Source organism: Molossus molossus, unplaced genomic scaffold (genome assembly GCF_014108415.1).
Source record: "Molossus molossus isolate mMolMol1 unplaced genomic scaffold, mMolMol1.p scaffold_m16_p_6, whole genome shotgun sequence".
Lineage (NCBI taxonomy): Eukaryota > Metazoa > Chordata > Mammalia > Chiroptera > Molossidae > Molossus > Molossus molossus.
The window spans coordinates 9,227,539-9,240,972 of record NW_023425399.1 but is presented as its reverse complement, the minus strand read 5'-3'; the positions used below and the strand labels follow the sequence as shown (position 1 = coordinate 9,240,972).

The following is a 13,434-nucleotide window of genomic DNA, read 5'->3' as shown; positions in this document are numbered from 1 at the left end:
GGAAGACCACCTCTTTGGATCAGCCTATTCTCTAGGTCGTGAGGCCAATAAGGGTCTAAACATTTCATAGGGGGGTCTTAGAGGCAGTAACCTGGAGGGGGGAGAGGGGACTAGGTGACTTGCCTTCGGTTGCATTTGCACAGAGCTTTATGGGGGTGTGATGAAGACTGGGCAGAGGGTTGGGGAGTATCGAAGCCCCCACCCCAGTCACTCCTTGGCACAGACTTGCATAAAGAGTTTGAGCAAGTGCCCAGCTGGTGTGGCTCAGTGGTTGAGCGTCAACCCACGCACCTAGAGGCACATGCCCAGGTTGTAGGCCAAATCCCCAGTGGGGGGCATGCAGGAGGCAACCAATCGATGTTCTCTGTCACCGATATTTCAATCTCTCTCTCCCTCTCCCTTCCCCTCTCTCTAAAAATCAATGGGAAAAAAAATTTTTTTTTAAAGAGTTTGAGCAAGCAAGGTGTCATCAGAGGCCAGATTGAGGCAAGAGCGCCCCCTCCTCGCTCCCTCCAGAGAAAAGGAAGGAGAAGGAAAACTAGTAAACATCTGTGCTTGGCCACACAGTGCTGGCCACTCTGGCACTCTGTCTTTCTTGCTTGGCAAAGTTACCGCACCCATTTTCCAGCTGAGGAGACTGAGGCCCAGAGACGTGGAGGGTCTGTCTAGAGCTCCTGTGGGGCAGTGTTGGGATCATAAACCCTCGGCTCCAGAGTTCCAAACCGGGGCTCTTTCCACCTGTACCAGGAAGACGGCATGAGGGGAGGGAAAACCCTGGTGAAGAGGACAGGAAGGACGCCTGCCCCAGGTGGGCCCAATCTCAACATAAACCAGAGATATTTTAGCACGGAAAGAGCGTGAACACCACCCGTCCAAACTGTTCCCTGTGTCAGGGAGGGCCCATCTGAAGAGGTGACATACGAGCTGAGATCTGAGGGGTGAGAAGGGGCAGCTGGATGGCAAGATATGGAGCCAGAGGCCCAGAGAGGTTAAGTGATTTGCACAAGGTCACACAACTAGCCTTCCCTCCCTCCCTCTGGCCCTCCAACCCTTCTGACAAAGCCCCCCTCCGTGTCAGGCCCAAGGCCACTTCGGAATGCAGGTCTGCAAACGTTTCCTGTGAATCCTGTTGTTACCCAACGCAGCCTTAGCAACAGGGCAATGACTGTGGCAGATGTACCAATAAAACTTGATCTATAAACCAACCAGCCCACCCACCCTGCTTCAGAGCACAGAAATAAATAAGATATAGTCTTAGACTTTGAGAACATCCTGCTTTAGTTGGGAAGATAAAACCAGTTGGGAAGAAAATCGTGTACAAGAGGGAGCGTGCTAAATGGTGCAGGAGAGGTAGAAACTGAGACTCTGTAGAAGAAAGATCATCCCTGCAGCTCAGCTCGGGAAGGAGAAGAATCAAGTTCAGGTTCTCAGAAAGGGCCCCCTACACTGAGAGGCCCTCTTTGACCCTGCCCTGTTCTTCGCCATCAAAACACTTTCTTTATTTCCTTCACAGCATACATAGTACACTGTGCAGTTATTTCATTTTTATTTATTTGTTTATTTTTTTGGTACGTGCCCCTAGCGGAAACCGAACCCGGGACTCTCTGGTCCACAGGCCAATGCTCCAACCGCTGAGCCAAACGGGCCAGGGCTCATTTTAATTTTTTACTTGTTTAATGTCTAACTCCCTCCCATAGGCTGTGGATTATTTTTTTCGCCAGCTTACATTTATTCTCCCTTCTCTTGGAAACAATACCTCAACTTTTCTTTGGGGAAGCACCTCATCCCCATTCTCACTTTCATCCCAGCTCTAACTATTGACATATGATCCATATCTGGCTACGTGATTGGCTCAGTGATGGGCCAATAAAAATTGGCCCCGGGATTTTGTTGAAACTATTGAGAAAGAGACTTGTTTTTTCCCCCCAGGATGGAAGCCTGGAGACTATCTTTCCTACCACGTTGGCCCAGCCTGGTGAGAAGCCACCACAGAGAAGAAGAAAACTTGAGATACTGAAATCAAGTCTTGATGACCTATTTAAGCCCCTGGATTCAGCCCTACCTGAAGCCTTACCTAACCAAGGACTTTTCAATTATATATATTTTTTGCTTAAGTCCATTTGAGCTGCATTTTTGTCATTGCAACCAAAAGAATCCTAACTAATAGATACACAAGTGCTTCTCAAGCACCCAGCATGGTTCCTGGCACATAGCAATAAATGTTTATCACAAAAAGAACAGATGGCATGTACATGGACCCGCATAAAGTGACAAGGATCAGAGAAGCCTAGAAAGGAAGCTCACTTTGAAACCAAAAGGATTGTCCCAGGAATAGGAGGGAGCGACTGAATCAAATTGCAGTCAGTATTTCAAGGAACAATAAAGGATGTGTAAACTTATCCAAGGCATAGGAGATGAAAGAAAATTGATCCATTCAAAGAGACAGTGGGAACTCCAGACGTGATAAGCAAATGGAAGGTTGGTTCAACATTATCCTCTTATCTCTGCCTTTCTTTCTGCTTCTCACATGTGACAGGGCAATCATGAGCTGCATCTTTGGTACAATTGGAACTGCAAGGACTCTAAGAGGCAGTGCTGGCCAAGGTCAAGGGCCTCAGGGATCACAGAGGCCTTGGAAAGACTCCGGGAAGGGCCCTAGGTAGCAATTAGTGAAATGTGGTAGTTTATTTTTAGAATCTGTTTGATTCCAGGTCCATTACCTGGCGGATGTGAGTGATGGTGTGGAATTGGCCAATGTAACATTATTCTCTCAAAGACAGTGTCCGCCTGCCAGGCCATGGTGGGCAATTATGATGGAGATCAGCCTTGCTGCAGAGTAAAATGGAGCAGTCAAGGTGGGAGGGAACACGTCAAGGGTCTGATTGAATCCTGTCTCTTTGCTGTGAATGGAAGGCAGGAGGTCACCCCTTCCTGGCCTAGGGAGTGTGGAGATCATAGTGGGCTGGTAGAGACAAGGAAGCCAGGGGAGGATGGAGGGGTTTACTGGGGAGACCCTTCTTGCCTTGTAAGGGAGACCCCTCTGATCAGTCATCATCAGATCATGCAAATCTGCCCATTTATTCACTCAACAAATGTTTACTATCACTTAACTGCAATAACAATAACATTAGTTAACTTGTAATGAACAATTGCTGAGTGCCAGGCACTACTCTGAGTGCTTCATATAGACCTGGTTGTTGTGAGGGTCCCCAGATTACGAATCAGGAAATTGACCAGAGAAGTTGTCATTCACTTTAGGGCGCACAGCTCAGATCCTGCTCTCCTAAGCATTCCTGTCTCTCTGTAGGTCACTCCTGGCATCTTCACAGTGTTCTGTGCAAGGAAGGTCTGGACATCAGCTTTCCAGGGCTCAGAGGAGGGCGCAGTCAGTGCTGCTGGAAGTGGGTGTGGGTGGCGGAGGGAGGGAGAAGCCGAGCCTTGAAGGGTGAGAAGAGAGAGGCTGCAGGCAGACAAGAGGAAGAAGAGGGTGCAAGGAGTGGGACTGGGGAAGGACGGAGTATTCGAGAAATGACAAAGGTGGGTGTGGTGGGAGCAGACCATACCATGGAGAGAGGATGGGAGGAGATGAAGGCGGAGAGGTTGACTTGAAGGTCAGGCTGAGGAGTCTGGACTTTACCCTGGGGGCAGTGAGAACCATGGAAGGATTTTTGAAAGGGGATGATTAACAGAACAGATTACATTTGAGAAAGATGGCTCTGGTTCCCTGCAGAGGATGGTTGGGAGGGGGTTGAAGGCAGGCAGGTGGTGTGGAGGCTCAGCAGCTCAAAGGAAAGGTCAGAGTCCAACGGAACAGACAAGGTCATCCTCTCATCTTACCTCCAACTCCTCCACTGGCTTACTCTGTTCTGGCCACACTGGCCACCTGGCTGTACCCTGACGACCCCACACATGGCCCTGTCCCAGGGTCTTAGCACATGCTGTTTTCTTCTACCAGGAACACTCTTCCCTCAACAGTCCACACGCCTCTCTCTCTCCCTTCCTGCTGGTCTTTGCTTAGTGGTCGCCTTCTTGGCGAGGCCTTTCCTGACCGCCCTGGTTAAACCTTCACCAGCTGACCTTTCTCCACGGCGCCTATTGCCAAACAAAATACGACATTTTTATGTGATATTGTCATTTGATATGACAATATGAAAACTTCAGTGTGTATATCTAAAAGATAAATATTTTAAAACATAATCACACGAGCATTATCACACCTAAAAAATAGCATTAATTCCTCAATCACCTTAAATATCCAGCCAGCATCTATCTTCCCTCGACTGTCTCATGATTTCTTTTTCATACGTTGCCTCGCTCCAGTCAGTATCTGTATTTGTTTATGTTGTGAATGGTTCACTCTCTCCCCGACTGAAAGATCAGTGCCATCAGGGCTGCGACCTTTGTTCTCTGCTGTGTCCTCAGCACCCAGCCCAGGCCTTGGCATACAGTCGGTGATCCATACATCTTATTGAATGAATGAATGCATCCAAATAAGAGTTTTATGCTTGTCAGTCTTATGTTTAGGTCTTTAATCCATTTTGAGTCCATTTTCGTATGTGATGTGAGGTAAGGGACAACCTGCACTCTTTTGCATGTGGACACCCAGTTTTCCCAGCACCATTTGCTGCCCTGGGTGAGGCTGACTCACGAGGAGGGAGAATGAAGGGAAGGCCAGTCCCCTCTGACTCGGGGAGGGATGGGGGCCCTGAGGTGGTGAGGGTCCAAGGCCCTAACACACAGGTCTTTGGTTGGTTCCCCCAGAACCAGATCCCAAGACAGGGATCCAAGTCCAGGTGATCTCTGTGGACGTGATCCCAGCGAACACTGGGAGGGGAGAGAGGATGTGAGACATGGAAGAGAGAGAGGCCAAGCCGGGAACCACTGTGGACACCTGGGACTTAATTCCGAGGAACTCTGGGGGCCAATTAGACTATGCACCTGTGAGTTACTCCATATCCAGGGGTGAGGGATGGATTAACTCAATCAGCTCTGGTAGCGATTCAATGAGGCAGGTGCTGCTATTGCACCCACATTGCACCAGGCCGCAGGGAGGCACAGCGCTTTGCCCCAATCACATGGTTAGTGAGCAAAGGCCAAACTCCGAACTCGGGCAACCCAGCTCTGATATCAAGGCTCCTATCCATAATGCTCTCAGCACAGAAGTACACGAAGTGCTGGGTGTGGGGTTGGTACTTAATGCATGCCTGTTCTCTTTCTTTAATTAACCTTTGGCCAAGATGCTCCTTTGGGCCTCACATTTTCCTCCTAAGCATGTCCTCCTTCTCTAACCTATCCGAGACTTTCAAAACCCCTGAAAGACCAGCTGCTAAGGTCTCTTATCCTAGTCAAGTATCCCGGAGAAATGGAGAGATCCCTGAGCCTCGATGAGGGTAACAGTGGGGTCAGAAAGGTCTGGAAATGGTTCCCAATCTCGACCAATGTGGTGTGTGAGCCAGGCAAGTCCTTGAAGCATCGTCCGTGCTTCCCTTGATCAAATCGGGATACTGGATTTATGAAGCGTGGCTTCAACACCTAACGTGCGCTATTACACTTCATCCTCCGGGCAACCCTGAGAGGTGGGTTTTATTCTCATCTTCACCTACAGGTTAGGAAATGGAAGCCATGAGGGGGATTGATTTGCCCAAAGTCCAGAGCTAGGAAATGGCAGGTCTGTGTGACCCCACAGCCAGGATTCTGAATCTGTAGCATATCGTCTCCCAGGAATAAATACAAGCATCCGGGATGACCGACCTGGGCCCAGCAAGAGCCTCAGTCAGATGACTCAGGGCACTGGGAAACCCCGTGGATTCTGAGTTGGTTCCCCTTATTTTTCTTGAGAATGCATGGATCCCCTGGTTCAGGTCAAGGAAGCAGAAGCATCGTCGTCCCTAATAGGGCAGGCAGTCATCCCGTAATCCACGCTGCAATGCCAATGCGAGATGTTGCCAACCAGGGATGTAGCCAGAATAGCGGAATTCAGTGATGACACTAATGATCTCCGTTGTCATTTATTGACTGCTAACCAGAGGGCTGGGCACTGGGCTAAGATCTTTATGCAGATTATCTCTTAATGGTCCCACATGGTGAGCTCCATTTCCTAGATGAGGAAACTGAGACTCAGAGGAGGAAAGGAATTTGCCCAAGGTCATATTCCTGGTAGGATGGAGCTGAGAAATGAACCACATCTCTTGGACTATAGAGTTGATCATTAAGTCTGTGGCAGGCAAAATACTGACCACTGTCCCTAAAAAAGAATACTCCCTCTTTGGAATATAATAATAACAATAATTCACAATAATAAAGTACTTCCCATTTGCAAATTCTATTTACATCTGGAATCTCAATGAATCATCAAAATAGCCTGGAGAAGTGGGCCACCATTCAGCAGATGAGCTCACTGAAGCTCAAGAAAGCTTGAATGGTTTAGGATTAAGAAACACTGGCCTGGGAACCTGACCACCCTGGGTTCAAACTCTGGCTCTGCCACTTTCATTCCTTCAACAAATATTTACTGAGAATTTAGCTGTGTGAGCTCTGACAAGTGACTTCACCTCTCAGCGCCCCCTCGGATTTCCTCTTTGTAAGAGTCTTAACACCACTCATCAAATCCATTCTCTCCTTCATCTGAAAATGCCAGACACTTGCTTTCCCAGGCTTCTTTGTGGCTATAGCATGAGCATGTGATCTGATCCTGGCCAATGGGATTTTTTTTCCCTTTATTGATTTTAGAGACAGAGGAAGTGAGAAGGAGATAGAGATAGAAACATCAATGAGAGAGAACATCGATTGGCTGCCTCCTGCACGTCCCCAAATGGGGATCAGGCCCACAACCTGGGCATGTGCCCTGACCGGAAATTGAACTGGTGACCTCTTGGTGCATGGGTCGATGCTCAGCCGCTGAGCCACACCGGCTGGACCTGGCCAATGAGATTTAAGGGGGCTCTTGGGAAGGGTTTCTCTTTCAGGAAAAAATGTGGTACATAGGATGAAATGCCCCACTTCACTGTTTAGATAGCATGTGAAGGCTGAAACTGGGCAGCCATTTTGTGATATGAGGCATCCAGACTGAGGACCAAGCCGCCTGCTGGAGATGGAGGAGCCAAAAGATGAAAAGAATCCTTAGGGCACCAGCTACCCTGGAACTTCCCGTTACGTGAGATGACACATCTCCCTCCTTATAGAAGCCACTTGGAGTTTTCTATTCTGTTACTTGCGGCCCAAACGGGCAGACGATCTGGATTGCTGAAGGGATCCAATGAGACAGTGGATGTAAAGTTCCACTCATCAGCACCTGGCACAAAACGCAGCAGCTACTCTGGAAATTAAGGAATTATCTTAGGGCCTGAACCCTGAGACTGTTCCAGGGAACAGGCCCTCCTCGCCTGGTGAATTAGTCCCCACTCTCTCCCACTGAGAAAAGCCTGTGGAGTTTTCCGAGAAAGCGGAAACCCAGTGGTGGCCCAACACCGAAACCCTGTCACTCTGTTGGGGCTGACCCCAGTTCCAAACAAGAATCAATCACACTGCCTTTTGCCTAATGGATTTTGATTTTCACTCCCCTGACAGCGAAGGCTAGGGCCTGTGCTTTGGTTTGTCGCTGCCTTGCCAGAACATCCCATCAATTATTCACGGCGTCAGCTCAGCCTTCCAGTGCTGTGCTAGGAGGGTTTGCCGCAGTTCAGCCCACCCAGCCATCGGGAAAGGCCCTGCCTCCTGCGTGCTGGGTACTGAGAGAAAGTTCGACAAACATGATTTTATGATGACCCTGCGAGGCGGGCCTTTTATCTCCATTTTACAGGCTGGAGACTGGGGCTTGGAGGGTTGAAGAACTTGCCTAAGGCCAGAAACTAGGGAGGGTGCTGGAGATGGGCCTGGACCCTGGGTCTGACCTTGCTCTTAAAGTATGAGATGGGGCCATTTCGGGACCTCACAGTAATGCAGGAACGGTCCTCCATTTCACCCTCTCCTTCTGTGGCCTCTGAGAAGTTTCCACAGGCCTCGCTGTCTGACAAGCAAGACGTCCATATTGGGGGGATGGGTGTGGGGGGTGGCAGGTGAGCACAGGGAACTGGGTTGCAGGTGGGCAGTGAGGAAAGAATGACAGGTCCCCAAACCCTGAGGCACAGTGACTGATGATTGATTCATTCATTTATTCTACATTTAGTGATTTGAGTTCCTCTGCGCCAAGCACCATGATGGGTCTGGGAACAGAGCAGTAAATACAACTCACGGCGCTTACACTCTTGTGTGGGAGAAACAGAGAAACAAAAGGAAGCAGATATCATTTCAGATGGTGCTTACAGCCTGTGCAGGAAAGACACTGCATGACATGACAGAGACTGAGGGGAAGGAGGCTATTTTAGACAGGGCTCAGGAAAAGTCTCGTTGAGGAGGGGACTTTTGGGCAGGGGCCTGCTTAAATGAGAAATGAGGAGAAGTGGCTGGCCATGAGACAATCTGAGAAAGCCTTCTAGGCAGGAGGAACAGCAAGAGCAAAGGTCCTGAGGTACGATAAAGCCTGACCTGTTTGGGGAACAGCAAGGATTCCAGGGGCGCTGGAGCGAGTGAACTAGAGGACAGTAGAAGAAATAAGCTCAGAGAGGTCATGGGCCTGCATTCATAGGGTCTGGTATGCCACAGTGAAGGTTTGGGTTTTATTCTGAGTGTGATGGGAAACCTCTGGAGGATTTTGAGCAGATGAATAATGTGATCCAATTTACATTTTGAAAAGCTCACTCTGGCTGCTGTGCGGGCAGTGGATTGCAAGGGGCAAGCGTGGAAGCAGGCAGACTGGGGAGGAGACTATGGCACTTATTCACCGTGGAAAGAACAGGGTCATTACAATCACACTTGAGTTTGAATTTCTGGCTGCTCCTGTGTGGCCTGCTGTGTGACCTTAGGCAACTTACTTAACCTCTCTGAGCCTCCCTATTTGAGAAAGGTGGGATAATGACAGAGAATTGGTATAAGGACTAATTGTGTTGTTGCACTTTTTTATAAAGTGTTTGATCAACGGCAGTTGGGATTTCTGTACTGAGAGCCAATAAGCTTGCCTGGCTTCCCATTTCAGCTCTGGCCGCCCATCTGCCAGGAATGCATGCTGGGCCGAGCCTGGGATCACTGAGAGGTCACAAAACTGTCCCTGCAAGCAGATTAACCCGACGGAGAGACGAGGCTGTTTATTCCCAAGCAGTGTCTTCTGCAAGCCTGAGCTTCCCTGCCTTGCTGCCAGAAGCCGGCCTCATCTCTGCCCTTTGCCTGCTTCTTCTCTGGGAGGGTGACCCTCCCCTGACCTGCCCCTCATTCCTATGTCTTAGGGACAGGGCAGGGAGGAGGGAGAGTCCTGTTTGGACCTAAACAGGATGTGGAGGGCAGAAACCCGTGTCAGGCCTGGAAATAGCAAAATAAGTCTGTTGATCCTAAGCCGGTTAAGGGTGAGTGGACTCTGTCTTAAGAGGGAGGCTTTTTGGACACGAAACCTGGGGCAGGATTATAACCAGAGGCAGCCCACAGCCTCAGAAGAGGAAATCCAGCATAGGAATCTCTCTGTCCTCTTTAGGGTTGACAGGGAAGAGGGAAAACCTGCAGGCTTCCCTCCACACTCCTACCAGCCACCCCTCCTGCATCCCTTCTCAGAGGCCTCCCCTTGGGCAGTTAGATCTGAGGAAAGGACCCCACAGGGTCTCCTTTAGACTTGACCCTGCAGATGAGCCTTCAGTGAGGAGCTAACGGAGCCAGGGGGATCCCACAATGAGAGGTCAGGGTAGATGAAGGCATCCCTAGCTAGTACATCATGGCTGGCATGTAGACTTCCTCCTTTTTTTCCGCATTTTTCTATGAATACATTGACCTATCTCCTCCACCTGATTTTTGGTCCTGCTCTCAGAGGGTAAGTTAGGTTCCATTTGTCTTTCCCAGCTTGGTCTTCCTGGATTTCAACATCAACGCCCTCTGGGCCCCCAATGAACTTCTTTATAGCACTGAACATACTGAGTTGTCATTTATTCTGACACCCAGCACATTGACCACATGAAGACAGGCCACTATCTCTCCAAGACAGCCCTAAATCCCAGCCTGACACAGAGAAGTTTCTTCTGTCCTAGCCTGGCCCCCACCCAAAGCCTCTCTCAGTCCCTTGCACCCTCTGCCTTTGCCTGGCAGCACACAGAACTCCCTGGCCCACTGGCTGTAATCAAACGCATCCCTGCCTCCTTCTGCTTTATTTTTCACATTGCCTCATTTTTCTCTCCGATTTTGAAATTTACATCCTCTTCCAACAGCTAAAGCATCTTTACAAGCTGCATCAAATCACATAAATAAAGAACAAACCAGGGGTGACCCTTCGCCCACAAGCATCCACAGCCAGCTGCATGCGTCATGCATGCACACCCCCACCCCTCAGAGTCTCTGCCTCATTTTTCTTACTTGTGTTAAAACTGCCTGACAGTATCTCAATGTCCTCCAAGCAAGTTTATAAGCTGCTTTCATTCCCTCCTTGGGGGCAAAGTGGGGTGGTAAATATAGGGGTAAATATTAAAATTGCAGGGCGACACCCCCTCCAGCCTGAGCCTGGGACTTCACAAGGGAGCATTATGGAGAATGGACCAAACTCAAATCCACTCCATCCCAGCAAGGCTTAGTTGCTTCTCTCTGCTCTCTTGCTCATTTGCAGTGTCCATCCTCTTGCTGTGGGGTTTTATGAGTCTCTATAAATCCTTTTCTCCAACAAAGCTGGGGTATAAAATAGTGAATAATGAAAGGATGGGGTGATCAATACCACATAGTAACAGTCTGAAGAGGCTGGCGCTCACTTCCAAGGTTTCAGCTATAGCCCCTCCCCCTTTCTGGTCTTTATATTGGGAACTCAGCCAGAGTTCCCCAGCCGTGGTCATCAATCTGGAGACACAGGCAGCGTCCCCCAGCCCAGCAGCCCCCAGATCCCATGCTCACCTTGGCAGCCACAGAGGAATTGGGCTTCTCCAGTAGGTCCCAGAGCTTTTTCCTCTTCTCCGCGCAGCACGTGTTATCGAACTCCTCGCCCTCCCGCTCGCGTAGGGTCTCGGCCTCACGCTTGAGCTCCTCGTTCATCTGCTCCTTCTTCTGGTGGTAGCGGGCCTGGCAGCAGGACTCCAGGTAGATTTCATCGATGCCCCAGTAGTCAAGTTCTTGGCTGAAGCTGAGTGCACACATCTCCTCCATCATGTGCAGCCGCCCAGTACGGTAGAAGTTGAGGATGGAGGTGAAGGCGCCCGGGTGGCGGTCGAAGAAGTACTCATTGTCCTCGAGGCTGTAGTCGTCGCACACCTCAAGCAGCGAGTCATGCGTATTGCAGTCGCGGAGCTTGCCCAGCCGCGTGCGGGGCAGGCGGTCCAGCGTGCGCCACAGCACCTCGTGCGCCAGGCCCCCAACATTAAGGCGGACTCGCCGCGAGCACGCCTTGCTGCGCACGATCTCCATGGGCTCGGGCGGCAGCGAGCTGGTGGAGCGGGAGCCATGCTTTGTCATGCCCGCCGGCATCGCTGGTCCGGCCGCCCCCGCCCCCCCTGCCCCCCCAGGCCGCTGTCACTGGACGGCAGGGCCAGCCGCCGCGGAGGAGGGGGGCAGGGAGCGCTGTGGGCTGTTGGGTGTGCAGGGGACCGCGCTGGCGCGCGTCACGGCCGTCTTCTCACCTCCATCCCGACGGCTGTGAGGCAGAAAGCAGACGCAGGTCAGCAAACAGGGAGATGGGCGTGGCCCCTCCCCACCTGTCCAGCCAGACCCCAGCCCAGGCGGCTTTGACCTTCCCAGCACTTAAGCGGCTCAGGGAGGGTAGAAAGGCTGGGTGCTGTCCCTCCCGCCGGTGCTGAAGTCCTCCCCACCCCACGAAGGGAGGGGCGGCCCTTCGGAGCTGGAGCTGGGAGAGGGCCCTCAAGAGGTGCCCCAGGGACCCTGGAGGCCCCAACAGTGTCTCTGCAGCCCAGGCCCAACCCAGCCGCCCGGGGCGCTGTCCGCCCCTTCGAGTGCTGAAACTCGCTTTTCTCTGGGTATCCCCACCGAGTCCCGATCCGGCCCCGAGGTGGGGAGAGGTGAGCTGCATTAAAAACTTTGTTTTAAAAATACTTCTCATCTTTTCCTTCCCCAGTTCCGAAATTATTAAGATTTGAGGGCTAGGGGGATGGCAGCAGGTTTGCTTTTTCTAAACCTTAAAAGATTTGGGGGAATTTTGGGAGGTTTCAGGTGCGGTCATAACAGACAGGGTGGTCACGACAGCATCACTGTCCTGGAGCAGCCCCTCTTCCCAAACCACAGGAGCATTTCTCGAGGTCGCTCTGGCGACGAGATGAGCCCTGAAAACGCAAAGCCAAGCTCTGCGCAGGTTCCCACCCTTCCCTCTGTACCCCCTAACCCACCGCAGGAGGGGTGTGCAGAGTCCTGGGAATCCACCTGCTCCGTCTTCCCTCGCTGCTTCCCCGCCCCCTTCTCCCCCTTCTCCAACAACAACTCCTCCTCCTCCTCCTCCACCTCCTCCTCCTCCTCCTCCTCCTCCTCCACCTCCTCCTCGTCGCTCCTCTCCTGCGATGGCTTTTTATAACTCTGGGTTCTGCGCCTTTCCCGGGGCTTAGAAGGGAAAGGGTGGGGAAGGTGGGAGGCGGGGAAAAGAGCTGAATTTTCTGGCCTTTTTAAAACGTCCCTTCTCCTGCCGTGCGCTGGTGATTTCGGGGTCTCCTCTGAGCCCCGGGCAGTGAGGCTCACGCCCTCTCCTCTCACCCCGAATGAGAACGTGTGTCTCCCCAGGCCCCAGCCCTTGTCCGCCACCCCCACCCCTCCTCGCAACACTAGCCTGGAGCCGCGGAGCCTAGGTAGACCAACAGGCCGAGCCGAGGCAGCCGAGTCCCCGACTAGTGTCCCCCGGCACTGTCACAGAGGGCCGCCCGCCCCAACACTCACCCCCAGGGCGGCCGCCTCCCGGGGCCAGGGACCACACATCGCCCCGGCCGCCCGGACGCCCCGGCCCGCGGGCAGCGGCGGACCGGGGCCGGGCTGGGCCCGGCCTACGCCGGCCGGGCAGGCGACGCGCCGAGGTTGCAGGCGCTGTGAATCTGGGTGCGCTCTCCGAGGCTGGGGGCGCAGGCGGGCGCCGCAGGCACGGGTGGCAGGACAGCGTTCGGGCGGCGCCTCCTGCTCCACCTCCTCCTCCTTCTGTTCCAGCGGAGGCGGCGGCAGCGACAGCAGTGGCGGCTGCTTGGGAGAGATCAACAAGTCGGGGCTGAGCTTCGGCTCCGCGCTCGCTGCGATTCTGTCCCGCACTTCAGAGCGCTCAGAGTCCGGCACCGAGGCGGGACTGCGCCACCTGCGGGTAGCAAGCGTGAGCGCCGCTTAACTCCTGCTTGCCCGGGCCATCCTGCTGGTGGGGTTGGGGGCGACCTGGAGGTTTGGGCAAGTAGGAGCCTGACC

General features: G+C 52.3%; 1 protein-coding gene across 1 annotated transcript in view; it reads right to left on the bottom strand.

Moving 5' to 3' along the window:
* Positions 1 to 11,683, bottom strand: part of KCNB1 (potassium voltage-gated channel subfamily B member 1) — a 91,175-nt gene extending 79,492 nt beyond the window's left edge. The window contains exon 1 of the mRNA XM_036244958.1: positions 10,951 to 11,683. Within this exon, the coding sequence (XP_036100851.1) occupies positions 10,951 to 11,517 (567 nt within the window). The 5' untranslated portion in view covers positions 11,518 to 11,683. The remainder of the gene's footprint in view (positions 1 to 10,950) is intronic.
* Between the last annotated feature and the right edge of the window lie 1,751 nt (positions 11,684 to 13,434).